Consider the following 14400-nt stretch of genomic DNA (forward strand, 5'->3'; position numbering starts at 1 on the left):
ATCAGAGGACATGGCGTCCAAGTCCTTTCCTAAGAGTCTGAAGCCATCTGTCAACTAAAATCTATTATTTAGGCCAACAGAGTCCCCAAGGGAAAGGGCCTGGCAGGAGGGAAGAGCAGCCACCCCCGGGCACCTGCAGACAGAGGGTAAGGGAGGGAAGGGGCAGAGCCAGATGGCTTCTGTCCTGCTGCAGTGAGAAGGCCTGGCCAGGGTGAGGACGGCGATCCCGGCACTCGGTGGGGAGGAGCGGGGCAGGGGGGCGCCTAGGATCTGTGCCTGCCCGGCAGGTTTTTGGTGTTACCCCTTCAGGCACGTGCCCTCGGCAGGCGCCCTCCGCCTCCTGGGACGCTCCCAGCAGGTCAGCAGCCCCAGGCCCCTCCGGGTGTGGGGAGTGGCGGGCACGTGCCATCTGACTCACTCACCGTTGTCCTTGCCCTTGACGAAGGCCTCCCACTCCCGGAACCACTGCATGCTGATGCAGTAGATGACACTGGGTGACTCCTCGGCCTGGAACGCCTTGTTCAACTGGGTGGGGCGGGGCCGAGGGGAAGGTCGGCGTGAATATCCAACACCCCACTGGTCAGTCCCCACCCCGGACTCTTACCAAACACTAGATATTCAGAGAAAGTTTCGAACGCCCAGACAAGTTCAAAGAAAAGAAACATCTCCCACGATCCCACCACTCAGATGACTGCTGCTAGCATTTGGGTGAATCTCTTGTTAATAACTTTTCAAAAAGCCGCTTGACATCAGACGGTGGATGCTGTTCCCCCACCACTTAATAGAACGTGTCCCCTGCTCACTCCTCACCGGCCTGATGTCTCACATATAATGACCACAAAGCAGGGTATCTAACAGCCCAACCCTGGACTGTTGAACGATGGAGGGTCCCCGAGTCCCCCTGCTTTGAGCAGCACGAGGGGCCTCAGTCCTCACACACCCCCGTGTCCCCTGCAGAAGTCCCCTTCCTTAAAATGGGATCATGCTGGGTCCTACCTTGCGACTTGCTTTTTTCACTTAATGCACCTTTCCGTGTCAGTTTGTAGAGCCCAGTGGTTCCCAAAGGGGGGCGGGGGGGGACTCTGCCCCCAGGGGGCACCCGCCCGTGTCTGGAGGTACTTTTTGTTGTCACGGGCATCGAGTGGGTAGAGGTCAGGGATGCTGCTAAACACCTACAACCCGCACAATAAGGAACCGTCCGGCCCCTAACGGCAGCACTTGTTCCTTTACCAGCTGCTTGGCAGCCTCCCGGCAGAGGGACCTGAACTCGCTAAACCCACCCCCCTTCCGCCGGTGAAAATCTTCAATGTCAGGCCAGGCCTCTGGCCACCCTGGTCTCCCACAGAACAGGTCTTCCAAACAGAGCCTGCTGCACTCAGCTTCCCCGGCTCAGGGGCCCGGCTCTCCCGCGCCCCACCCCCGTCCCCAGGCACCTTGATGAAGGTGTCGATCTCAATCCGCCTGCGCTTGGCCAGTGCCTCGATCTCCACCTGGCAGATGGAGCACACGTACAGATGGTTCACGGCAGGGCCGCCCCCAAACCTGCACCAGGGCGGGAGGTGCAGAGAGAGAGGGAGTCATGAACCCTGAGGGGAGGCCCCATGGGGAAGGCAGCAGAGAACCTGCTGGAGAGCGAGGCTTCCTGATGCCGCCCTGGCCCAGCCACTGGGCCCCTGGGCAACTTTTGCGCGGCCTGTTTACTTGTCTCATCTTCCCCACTCGACTGGCACGGCTACCTGCGCACCCGAGAGCCCACAGCACCCAGGAGAGCGCCCGCCGCGGGGCAGGCGCCTCACAAATACCTGCCTAATGGCCGAAGGACAGCTGAATGCTTTCGCTTCCTCTCCTGGCCACTGGGCAGGAGCCATGGCGGCCAAAGCCCGCCTGGCCTGACTCTAAGGACGACATCAAAGGGTGGCTGCACATCCTTCTGCGGGGGGGATCCCCCCACAGGACCTGGGGATGCCGCTCCCTGTGGGGTTCTGACCCACCCACCAACCGCAGGGCACGGGCCGTGCCTGAGCTGTGAGTGGGTGAAGCAAAGCCAGTCCAGCGCGTCTCCCCGGCCTCTCCTTCCCCGCCCGTCTGACCACCCCCTCGGCCGCGGCACAGCCGGCCTCCCGGATCCAGAGTGACCCGAGCCCGGCCAGGGGCTCTCCCCTCAACGACAGAGTCACACACTCTGGGTCTTGACGGACTTGAACCTGGAAGGCCCCAGGCAGCACACGCCCCCGGCCCCCTGAGCCAGGCACGGGGCTGGGGAGACACCGGCCCGGCTGCCCGGCAGCCAGCAGCCCCACGACTGTCTGCGAGAGGGGCCAATACCACGCTTTGGCTTGACCAGTTTTCCGTGCCCTGTGACTGGGAGGGTCCGGCTGGATGCCCCCAAAGGCGGGCATCTTTTTCGATGCAGACAAGGCTGCCAGGGACGCCCCACAACTGCTTGCGTGCTGCCCTGCTGCCTGAGTGAGCGCGGCGTGGGGTCACGGAGGCATGCCCGCGCCTGCCCCCGCTCCCGCCCAGCTGAGTGCCCGGCCTGGACGGCAGAGGCCGGCCGCGGCCACCGGTACCTGTTGTAGAGGTGTTCCCAGACGTTCTGGGGCAGGATCACCACCAGGTCGTCGATGTAGTGGTATTTGTTGGGCGGGATGCCTGCGGAGGAAGGCACAGGATGGAGAGCGGGGCTCGGCCCACCCGCCCCGCGGACCATCGCAGAGAAGGCGACCTCACCTCCGTGGGAGCAGAGGAAGGTATGGTTGGTGATGGGCCCCGGCTCGGCGAAGGTGTTGAACTTGTTGAGCCATTCCCGGGACACGTAGAACCGCAGCAGGCTGGGCTCCCGCATGGCGGCCAGGGACACCACCTGCTGCCGCTCCCGCACGGCCTCCTCGCTGCTCTTCCTGGGGTGGCGGCGGGGTGGGGGCAGATCAGGAGCCGCAGCCACGCCCCATGCAGGAAAGCCCCGCCTCCCGGACCCCGCAGCATCTCTCCACCGCCCCTGCCGGAGTTGCGGCCGCCATCACCTCCCACCGGGATCACCGGAGAAAACCCAACTCGACTACTTGGGTTTCCAGCTTTCCCACCAGCAGCCAGCGGGCTCTTTCTTAAAAACCCAAATCCTCACTCCTCCCTGGCCTAAAGCCCTCGCAGGCGCCACCACCCCGACATGCACCGGCTGAAGTCCTGGGGCGCAGGCGCGGTCCCTCAGCCCCCCACGCGCTGCCCGGGCCCCACCTGTAGAAGAGCACGTAGGCCTCGGCGTTCTGCACCACTGTCTCGTGAACCTCGGTGACGTACTGGTCGTCGAACTCATACCACTGCCCGTTGATCACGTTCTGGCAGTAGGCGATGTAGTGGCCACCTGCGGCGGGAGAGGCAGGGGTGACAAACGCCCTAGGGCCGGCGTGGGGCCGGGGTGGGGCCAGGTGGCTGGACTCACTGCCTGCCGTGCCGTGGTGGCAGATGACCGAGAGGAGGTCATAGGTGGTGATCTGGGACGTGCACTCCTTGGCGAGGAAGGGGCGCAGGTCAAGTCCCTCCAGGGGAAAGGAGACGTGGCTGCTGATTTTGAACGAGTACATCACCTCGTGTCGAAAGCGCTTCAGGTGAATGCACAGGATCTGGGGGGAAGGAGGGGAGGCGCCAGTCACCCCAGGGCTGGCCAGGGCCCTGGGGCCACTGGCAACCCGACGGGGGCCTCGGAGCAGGGCTCTGGGACACCCACTAGTCCGCTGTTTGACCCACTCAGGCCCCGTCACCCAGGGGAAAACAAGAAACGTAGTGGCCAGAGCCTTCCAGAGACCCAGGCGAACTGATGGCCCCGCCCTTGACTCTGAATACACTTAAGAACCATGCGTGGGAGCCGGGCCAGGCCAGCTTTCAGGGATAAAGGCAGATGTGACAGCAGAGCTGAGCTGCACTAACAGGACTGGCCGTCAGGATGGGCTGTCCCCGAGCACTGGGCTGGTCTGCACAGGAAGCTGTCACTGGCCCGTCGAGTTGACCACCCGAAGAACTCTGGCCACCAGTTCTGTGGGCGCCGGCTTGTAGGAGGCTTCTCCAACAAGGCTCCCCAGACCTGCTCAGCCCGGCCTGGCACCCGCGTCGGGCCATGCTCCTCTCGTCGCAGCCGCAAGCCTCGGCCAAGCCCGCTTCTGCTTTGGGGTTTTGCCCACCTGTCCTTTCCCCACTCTCCTTCCGCCAGGCCGACCCCCGCCTATGTCCTCAGGCCCCACTCAGATGCCACTTCCTCGGAAAGGCCTTCCCAACAGCCCCGCCTATGCCTTCCTCCAGACGGTGCCCTCGGCGCCCCACACCTGCCTCCCGCCTGCACGAGACGTGCTGAGGGATGAAGGAGCCGGGCTCCAAGCTAGACACCGAGCAGCGAGCCTCCCCACCGGCCAGACCCGCCCGGGGGGTCGCCCAGCCAGAGCAGCAGTCTCCACGGGCCTCCTGAGTCCGGGAGGGGGTCGGCCTCTGCCCCGCACGGCACCGCTCGGGGTGGAGAAGGCCCGGCCGGCAGAGGTGGCGGGAGGCTGCCCACTCACCTCTGGCAACCGCAGGACCTTACAGTACTTCACGCCGTTGCGCAGCCTGGGAGCAGAAAGTGGGGGACGTGAGCGGCCCAGGGAGGGGGCCGGCAGGCTGGGGAGCACCCCTCCCACCCAGCTCACCCTGTGAGGTCAAGCTATCTGGGGGAGCCCGGGGGAAGTACGTGGAACACAGATGGACCACAGATGGAAACAGGAAGTCGGGGAGAAGCCTCTAGAACGCACACACTTACTTTTTACACCGTTCACAGCTATACATGTTGTCACCTAGGGCAGTAAAATACAGAGATGAAGGTTAGCAGGGATGGAAAATGGGGGAGAACGGCACATAGTGACTTAGGCTTTAGAAGTAAAACCACAACATGCGGACTACAAGAGACTCACTTTAGCTGCAAGGACACACGGAGGCTGAAAGTGAAGGGATGGAAAAATATATTCCATGCAGTGGTGACCAAAAGGGAGCAGGAGTGGCCGTACTTACATCAGATAAAGTACACTGTCAGCCAAGATCAGTTACAAGAGACAAAGAGGGTCCCCTACAGTGATAAAGGGATCAATTCATCAAGAGGATGTAACCATTGTGAATATACAGGCAGCCGACATTGGAGCACCTGAATAATTACAGCGCAACTGAAGGGAGAAATGAACAGCAATACAGTAATAGTGGGAAACTTCAATAGTCCACCCTCAATACTGGATAGATCATCCAGACAGAAAATTAACAAGGGAACAGCAGACCTGAATAACACCATGGCCCCAATGAACCTAACAGACATGAACAGAACATTCCATCCAACAGCACCAAAATACACGTTCTTCAGAAGTGCACACACACGTTCTCCAGAACAGATGGTATGTTGGCCCACCAAGCAAGCCTTAACAAATTTAAGAAGACTGAAATCATATCTCATATCTTTTCCAAACACAGTGGTATGAAACTAGAAACCAATAACACGAGGAAACCTAAAAAATTCACAAATATGTGGAAATTAAACAACACATTCCTGAACAACTGATTGGTCAAAGAAGGAATCAAAAGGAAATCAGAAAGTATCCTGAGACAAAACTGAAAATACAACACACTAGCACCTATGGGATACAGCAAAAGCAGTTCTAAGAGGGAATTTTATAGCAATAAATGCCTACATCTAGAAAAAAGAAAGCTCTCAAACAATCTGATTTTACACCTCGAGGAATCAGAAGAAGAACAAACTAAATCCAAAGTTAACAGAAGGAAGGAGATAATAAAGATTAGAGCAGAAATAAAACAGACTAGGAAGACCACAGGAAAAAAAAAATCAATGAAACGAAGAGTTGTTTTTTTGGAAAGAGAAAAAAAATTAACAAATCTTTAGCTAGATTAACCAAGAAAAAAAGAGGACTCAAACAAAATTATAAGTGAAAGAAGAGACCTACAACAGACACTACAGAAGTATAAAGGATCAAAGGAGACTCCCATGACCAATATACACCAACACAACAAATTGGATAACCTAGAAGAAACGGATAAATACTTAGAAACATACAACCTACCCAGACTGAATTATGAAGAAATGGAAAATCTGAAAACACCAATGACTAAGGAGATTGAAGCAGTAATAAAAAAACCTCCTAACAAAGAGAAGCCCAGGACCAGATGGTTTCACCAGTGAATTCTCCCAAACATTTAAAGAAGAATTAACAATTCTTCTCAAACTCTTCCAAAAAATTGAAGAGGAAGGAGGACTCCCAAACTCATTTTATACTGATGGCAAAGCCAGATAAGGACACTACAAGAAAAGGAAACTACAGGCCAATATCCCTGATGAATATAGACGGGAAAATTCTCAACAAATACTAGCAAACTGGGCTTCCCTGGTGGCGCAGTGGTTGAGAGTCCGCCTGCCGATGCAGTGGACGCGGGTTCGTGCCCCGGTCCAGGAAGATCCCACATGCCGTGGAGCGGCTGGGCCCGTGAACCATGGCCGCTGAGCCTGCGCGTCCGGAGCCTGTGCTCCGCAGCGGGAGAGGCCACAGCAGTGAGAGGCCCGCGTACCGCAAAAAAAAAAAAAAAAAAAAAAAAAACACTAGCAAACTGACTTCAACAGCATATTAAAAGGATCATACACCATGATCAAGTGGAATTTATCTCTGGGTTGTAAGGATGGTTTATCATATGCAAATCAATGAACATGATACACTACATTAATAGAATGAAGGATAACAATCATATGATCCTCTCAATAGATACAGAAAAAGGATCTGACAAATTTCAATTACCCTTTCATGATAAAAGGTCTCAACAAATTGGGTGCGGAAGGAATGCACTCAACATCATCAAGGCCATATATGATAAACCCATAGCTAATACCATACTCAACAGTGAAAAGATAAAAGCTTTTCCTCTAAAATCAGGAACGAGGCAAAGATGCCCAATCTCACCACTTCCATTGAACACAGTACTGGAAGTCAGAGAAAGGCAAGAAAAAGAAGTAAAAGGCATCCAAACAGGAAAAGAGGAAGTAAAACTGTCTCTGTTTGTAGATGACACGATCTTCTACATAAAAAACCTTAAGACGCCACAAAAACTGTTAGAACTGACAAACTAATTTGGTAAAGTTGCAAGACACAAAATCAACATACGAAAATCAGCTGCATTTCTATACACTCATGATAAAATGTCTGAATGAGAAACAAACAATCCCATTTACAAAAGCATCAGAAACAATAAAACATATAGGAGTAAACTTAACCAAGGAAGTGAAAGATTTGTACACTGAAAACTACGAGACGTTGATGAAAGAAATTGAAGGTGGATGTGAGATAGTAGAAAATATACATAGTGGGCTCTCGCCGAGGTTCCTGGCACAGAGCTCTTAAAGTCCTTGCAATTTCCCAAGTGATAAGAGCACTGGGAGCATCTTTTGTTCTAATATTTGGTCTTTGACCAGGGCTTCTAATACAGAGCTCCTAAATCCCTTACAATTTCCTGAGTGATGGCAGGGTCTTTTGTTCTGATGAGGTGACTCTGGGTGGGCTTCTGGATTGGGGCTGGCCACCCGGAAGACCAAGCCATAACTGGAAGTTTGGAATTTTCAGCACCACCTGGCATTCTTCAGAGACGGGAGAGGGGCTAGAGATGGAGCTAATAATTGATCATACCTACATGAAGAAGCCTCCATTAAATACCAACAGTATGGGCTTTGGAAAGCTTCTGGGCTGGTGAACATGGGGAAGTTGGGGAGAGGGTCATGCCCAGAGCAAATGAAAGCTCCAGGCCCCTTCCCACATGCCTTGCCCGATGCGCCCCTTCCATCTGGCTCTTCCTGAGTTATATCCTTTTATCGTAAACCAGTCACCTGGTAACAAAATGTTTCTCTGAGTTCTGCGAGCCGAGCCGCTCTAGCTGCTCTAATTGAAGCCAACGAGGGGGCTGCTGGAACCTCCCGTCTATAGCCAGCCAGTCAGAAGCCCAGGTGACAACCTGCACTGGCGTCTGAAGTTGGGGAAGGGGAGGTCTTGTAGGACTGAGCCCTTAACCTGTGGCATCTGATGCTATCTCCAGGTAGATAGTGTCGGAATCCAGTGAAACTGTAGGATCCTTGGCTGGTGTTGCATAATTGCTTGGCGTGGGAAAACCACCAGACACCTGGTGTCCAAAGTGCTGTGTGGTAGTAGTGTGAGAGTAGAGGAGAGACACACAGGAGGAAGACTGAGTTGTTCCCACACAATGACACAAATAAAGAGATAGCCTGTGGTCATGGAGCAGAAGAAATATTGTTAAAATGTCCATCTTACCCAAAGTCATCTATAGATTCAAAGCAATCCAATGATGTTTTCATAGATATAGAAAAAAAAAATCCTGAAATTCACATGTAACTACAGAAGATCCCAAATAACCAAAACAATCTTGAGAAAGAAGAACAAAGCTGGAGGCATCACATTTCCTGATTTCAAACTCTCCTACAAAACTACAGTTATCAGAAGAGTATAGTACTGGGACTTCCCTGGCGGTCCAGTGGTTAAGACTCTGCCCTCCCACTGCAGGGGACACAGGTTTGATTCCTGGTCGGGGAAATAAGATCCTGCATGCAGTGTGACCAAATTAAAAACAAAACAAAACAGTATGGTACTGGCATAAAAACAGACACATAGAACAATGAACAGAATTGAGAGACCAGAGATAAACCCATGCATATATGGTCCACTAATATTTGGCAAGGGAGCCAAGAATCCTCAATAGGGAAAAGATAATCTTTTCAATAAACAGTGTTGGGAAAACTGGATGTTCACATGCAAAAGAATGAAATTTTACCCTTATCTCACATCACTCACAAATATCGACTTGAAATCAGTTAAAGACTTAAATGTAAGACCTGACACCATAACACTTAGAAGAAAACATAGGGAAAAACTCCTTGACATTGGTCTTGGCAATGATTCTTTGGATATGACACCAAGAGCACAAGCAACAAAAGCAAAATTAAACAAGTGGGACTACATCAAACTAAAAAGCTTCTGCACAGCAAAAGAAACAATCAACAAAATGAGGAGGCAACCTACAGCATGGTAGGAAATAGTTTAGAAACCATATATCAGATTAGGGGTTAACATACAAAATATATAAAGAATTCATACAAGCCAATAGCAAAACACAAATAGTACAATTTAAAAATGGGCCGAGAATCTAAATAGTTATTTCTCCAAAGAAGATGTACAGATGGCCAACAGGTACATGAAAAGATGCTCAACATCGCTAATCATCAGGGAAATGCAAATCAAAACCACAGTGAGACACCACCTCACACCTGTCAGAATAGCTATTGTCAAAAAGAAAGAGATTTTTAAAAAATTATTTATTTGTTTATTTATTTTTGGCTGTGCCACGTGGCTTGTGGGATCTTAGTTCCCCTACCAGGCACTGAACCCGGGCCCTTGGCAGTGAAAGCGCGGAGTCCTAACACTGGACCGCCAGGGAATTTCCAGAAAGAGATTTTTTTAAAAGACAAGAGAGTACAAGTGTTGGTAAGGATGTAGAGAAAAGGGAACCCTTGTGCACTATTAGTGGGAATGTAAATTGGTACAGCTATCAAGGAAAACAGTATGGCGGTTCCTCAAAAAATTAAAAATAGATCGATCATATAATCCAGCAATGCCACTTCTGGGTATATAACCAAAGGAAATGAAATCACTATCTTGAAGAGATATCTGTGCATTCATGGTTCATCACAGCATTATTCACAAGAGCCAAAAGGTGGGAGCAACCCAAGTGTCCATTGACAGATGATGAATAAACAAAATGTGGCCCATTTACACAATGGAATATTATTCAGCCTTAAAAAAGGAAGGAGGGACTTCCCCTGGTGGTGCAGTGGTTGGGAATCTGCCTGCCAATGCAGGCCACATGGGTTCGATCACTGGTCCGGAAAGATCCCACATGCCGTGGAGCAACTAAGCCTGTGCGCCACAACTACTGAGCCCGCACGCCACAACTACTGAAGCCCACGTGCCTAAAGCCCGTGCTCCGCCACAAGAGAAGCCACCGCAATGAGAAGCCCGCGCACCGCAACGAAGAGTAGCCCCCGCTCGCCCCAACTAGAGAAAAGCTGTGCGTAGCAACCAAGCCCCAACGCAGCCAAAAATAAATAAATAAATTTATTAAAAAAAAAAAAGTAAAGAAATCCTACACTTGCTACAACATGGATGAGCCTTGAGGACATTACGCTAATAGACGTAGACTAGTCTCAAAAGGACAGTCACCGTATGATTTGACTTAGATGAGGAACCTAGAATAGTCGAATTCATAGCGACAGAAAGTAGGATGGTGGGTGCCCGGGGGTGGGTGGAAGGGGGAATAGGGAGTTGCTATTTAAGGGATAGTTTCAGTTCTGCAAGATGAGAACGTTCTGGAGATTGGTTGCACAACAATATGAATATAGTTAATACTACTGAAATGAACACTTAAAAATGGTTATGATGGTTCATTTTATGTTATGTATATCTTACCACAATTAAAAATTAAACAAAAAGAGTCTTCCCAAAGGTTAGTGCGATGCCAATCACTGAACAGAAAATCAGGAAAAGGACAGGAATGGGAAATTTTAAAATAAGAAGTACAGCCAATACACTTAAAAAAAAAGTTCAAGCGCATCAATAATCAAGGAAATGCAAAATTAAAGACTCTTCTCCTTTTCGTCCACCGAGCAGGTAAAGGAAGGAAAACAGGTGAACCCCTAAGAGCTACAGGCGGCGGGGCTGCGACAGTGTGCAGTCCCAGGCCCAGCCTGGCAGGCAGGGGTGGGACTCTGACAGTGAGTCCCAGAAACCCTGCACTGTGTGCTGACCCAGCCAGTCGGGTCCACTCACCCTTCAGCTCATCAGCGGCGAAGAAGGCGGCGAGGCAGTCTTCCAGGGTGACCACCGGACCCCAAAACCAGCTGGGGGTACAGGATACCACGAACCTACAGAGACAGAAAGGGGTTGGCGGGGGTGCTGCCGGGGCCTCGGTGAGAGTAAGACGTGGGGGCCTTTGGGCTGGGGTCCGTTTGGGCCCAGACGGGCAGCTTGGCCCCAGTGGGTGGAATGGGCGGAAGTCTGGAGCCGGAAGCCTGGGACCGCCAGCCAGCAGCTCTGTGTCCTTGGGAGGGCGACATCACTTCCCCCCGAGTCTCGCCTTCCTTATCTGTGAAGGGGCCCCAATCACGCTGGCCTGTCTTCTGGGCAGAGTACAGGTTCCTGACATCAGGCAGGTGAAGCCAGCCTTGGGGCACACAGTGGGGACTCCAGAAGGCCACCACGGCGCTCCCCACAGGGCCAGGCCTGCACTCCAGCCGCCGCCCCCCTTTCCGGCTGCCACTTCGTCACACTCTCCATCGTCACCTGCCTTCCGATCCAGAGGCCCACCCGAACCAGGCCACCCCAGGACGGCTGAGGAGCACTCCCACCCCACTTGGCAAACCCCCAAGCCCCCTTCAGCCTCAAGCTCCCTTCCGAACTCCACCCTCAGCCCTGCAAAAGCTTGTACTGTGCTGTTAAAGGTCTGTCGCCTGTCAGCCTGCGAGCTCCAGGAAGGCCAGGCCTGGGTGGTCTTGTGTCTCCAGTGGGCGGGAAGGTGGCGTACCGTCGGATATACTCCACGATAAAGGCCAGCCAGCCCTGGGCGGCGGAGCTGTCCCCACAGGAACCCGGCTTGGCTGGCACATTCTGGTAGATGGCCGAGTGGAGCTTGGCCAGGTCTTCCTTGCCAGGAATGGGCAGCGACAGGTCCTGGAATGTCTCCACCGTGGTGGACACCTGTGGGGTCGAAGGTCAGCCTGGGTCTCCACTTCCCAGGGTTCCGCCCTGCCCAGACCAACCAGAGTTTGCACCCAAACCCCAGCCACCAGAGGGCAGGTGTGGGGCAGAGAGCCTGCTCCCGAGCCCGGGACACCGGAGGCCCACAACCGGGGCCCGCCCGGAGAAAGGCAGGGGGCAGCAGGCAGAGAACCAGCACCCAACCCCCAAGCTGCGTGAGGACCCCGGTGCGTCCCTCCCCTCCCCCAGGCGCCCACCCGGTCACAGGTGAGACACTGCACGAGGCTGAGGATGGAGCCGTCGAAGATGTCTGAGATGACGCTGCGGTAGCGCTGCTCCTTCCGCCGCCGGCTGCCGGAGCTCGGTACCTGGGCTGGGGGCACAGCACAGGGCTAGGCCCAGCCCCCACTGGCCTGTCTGGGGCAAGGGGTGGGTGCTAGGATTTGGAGTCAAATCTGTATGAGTCATGTGACTGGCTGTCTCTTCACCTCCCGGTGCCTCACTCATCGTCTGTGGGACGGGGCCCCACTCGTGTCCCAGCCGTGTTAGAGGGTTCAGAGACACTGCGTGAGGAGTTCGGCAGCCCAGCCCCCGGTAAAGAGCGCTCCAAACCCAAAACCGGCAGCCAGAGGTGCGGCTTCCACCCCAGCCCCGAGCTCCACGCGGGATGCCCGGCCCACCTTCCCTGCCCGCCCGCTCCCCCGAACCTTTCTTGAGCACGTAGGACGGCCCCATCCTCACGGGGCTCGCACGAGGAGGGCTGCTGGCCAGCTTGGCGTGGCCCTCGTGGAGGTGGACAGGGCTGCAGGGGCGAGAGGCGCTGCGCATGTGGGCCTCGTTGTCCGGCTCTGGGGGCAAAGTGGGGACCGTGCTGGGGCAGGGCAGCCGAGCCAGCCCCGGGCCTGGTCAGGAAGACCTGCCAGCGCTTCCTAAGGGGACTGAGGCCTGAACCCACCACACCTCCTCGGTCCTGGGCCCACCCCAGCCCCCCAGCCCCACGCAGAACGCGCTGTCCACACCCTTCCCGTTCCCAGCGGAGGGCTCAGGCGGGCTCTGAGTCCAAGTGAGTCTGGACACATCATTTACCCGATTTCTCACCGGTAAGTCGGGTCTCATGGGAGAGCCCCCCAGGGTGGGGCGGAGCTGAGCAGGCTGTGGGTGCTCTGCCCCCCAGCAGGAGCTGGACAAACGGGGCCGCGATGCCCCGAGGGGCTTGGCTGGTACCTGGTGTCCGGCAGGGGCTGGTGGACCGCGGTGACGGCGGCTGCGTGTCCGTGGGCTGCTGGTTCAGGGCGGCCATGGCAGTGTCCACGTCGGCGTCCTCGTCCACCTGCTCCGAGTTGGTGCGCTGCTGGCCCCACGAGAACTTGCGGTCCTTCATGCGCTCCTTCTCGGAGATGGCGCGGCCCGCCTCGTCCGCGACCAGCAGCTCCGTCTCAGCCTGGGGGCCGCCCCCGCCGCGCCCCTGCCCGTCGCCCTCACCGCGGTCGCTGCTGGAGTCGCAGGACAGGAACTCGTCCTCTGATGGGCTCCGGTCGCCCTCCCGCTTCTCATCCGTGTCGCTCGAGTCTGAGTCCCGAGCCTCGGTCAGCGCTGCCGCCGCGGCCACCACGGGCTCCTTGAGCTCCTCGTGCAGCTGGTCCATCAGGCAGCGCAGGAACTCTTGGGTGTCCTGGAACCAGGGGCGGCGTCGACACGGATGCTGGGGGGCCCATACGGGCACCCTTCACAGTGGCCTCCTCAACACGGCTGTCCTAAGCCCCCTCCTACTGAGGAGGACGCTGAGCCTCGAGAGGCTGGCCGACCCCTCCCAGGCCTCACGCTGTGAAGCGGCAGAGCAGAGGTGGTGAGCCAGGTCCACCTGACCCAGCTCCTGCTCTCCATCACCTGCAGCCCTGCTCCCAGCTCAGCATGGAAGAGAGTGGACATATCGCGTTCAGCCATTAAAGTCGCCTTGCTCCCTAAAGGAGGGGACAGTGATGGTGGGCAGGGAGCCCGAGTAGGACAAAGGTGACACTGTGAGTGCGTCTGCAGGTGAGCGCTCAGCTGAGTTCCACAGGGAGGGAGCAATGCCACCCAGCAGGCCAGGCTGCCTGCATCCTTGACCTGCCTCTGGTTCTCTCTGCCCTTCCAGTCCTTCACCAGCCCCCGTGCCCACGCCTTCCCCTGCCATTGTGACTGGTGCAGGAGAACAGGCTTCCCGCAGGCCTGGGCACGACTCGGACTAAGGTGCCTCTTCGGGTTGGCCGGGTCTCAAATCCCAGCAGTGACGCTGTTATTCTGACTACACTGTGACTACGTCATAACCCGGAGGAAGCCAGGGCAGCGAGGCCTCCGGCACAGCCTGCCCACCGGCCCAGCCATGAGCAGTGCACACAGGAGGTGCTTTAAAAGGTCAGAAGATGACGGTGGCCGGCCTCTGACAGCTGGGGACACTTGGTGCTGTGTGGGGCCACTGGGTTCAAAGTCCAGTCCTGTCCCTCACAGTACCTGCCCTGGATGTCAGAAGCAGCTCCTGAGCCCAACTCCTGCCCAACGAGGCGGGGACCACACAGTGGCCAGACCCAGCCAAGCACCC

General features: G+C 55.2%; 1 protein-coding gene across 10 annotated transcripts in view; it reads right to left on the minus strand.

The window, feature by feature from the left end:
* Positions 1-14400, minus strand: part of USP20 (ubiquitin specific peptidase 20) — a 48560-nt gene that overhangs the window by 2972 nt on the left and 31188 nt on the right. For 8 of the 10 annotated variants that reach the window (XM_060154104.1, XM_060154107.1, XM_060154105.1 and 5 more), the window contains 13 exons: positions 13047-13494; positions 12530-12670; positions 12080-12195; positions 11650-11822; positions 10896-10990; positions 4784-4817; positions 4548-4593; positions 3440-3620; positions 3235-3361; positions 2731-2900; positions 2571-2652; positions 1434-1542; positions 423-525 (listed from right to left, as the gene is read on the minus strand). In XM_060154104.1, coding sequence (XP_060010087.1) covers positions 423-525; positions 1434-1542; positions 2571-2652; positions 2731-2900; positions 3235-3361; positions 3440-3620; positions 4548-4593; positions 4784-4817; positions 10896-10990; positions 11650-11822; positions 12080-12195; positions 12530-12670; positions 13047-13494 — 1825 coding nt within the window. The remainder of the gene's footprint in view (positions 1-422; positions 526-1433; positions 1543-2570; positions 2653-2730; positions 2901-3234; positions 3362-3439; positions 3621-4547; positions 4594-4783; positions 4818-10895; positions 10991-11649; positions 11823-12079; positions 12196-12529; positions 12671-13046; positions 13495-14400) is intronic. The other 2 variants (XM_060154111.1, XR_009541460.1) reach the window with 2 other exon arrangements.

Source organism: Lagenorhynchus albirostris, chromosome 7 (assembly GCF_949774975.1).
Source record: "Lagenorhynchus albirostris chromosome 7, mLagAlb1.1, whole genome shotgun sequence".
NCBI classification, from domain to species: domain Eukaryota; kingdom Metazoa; phylum Chordata; class Mammalia; order Artiodactyla; family Delphinidae; genus Lagenorhynchus; species Lagenorhynchus albirostris.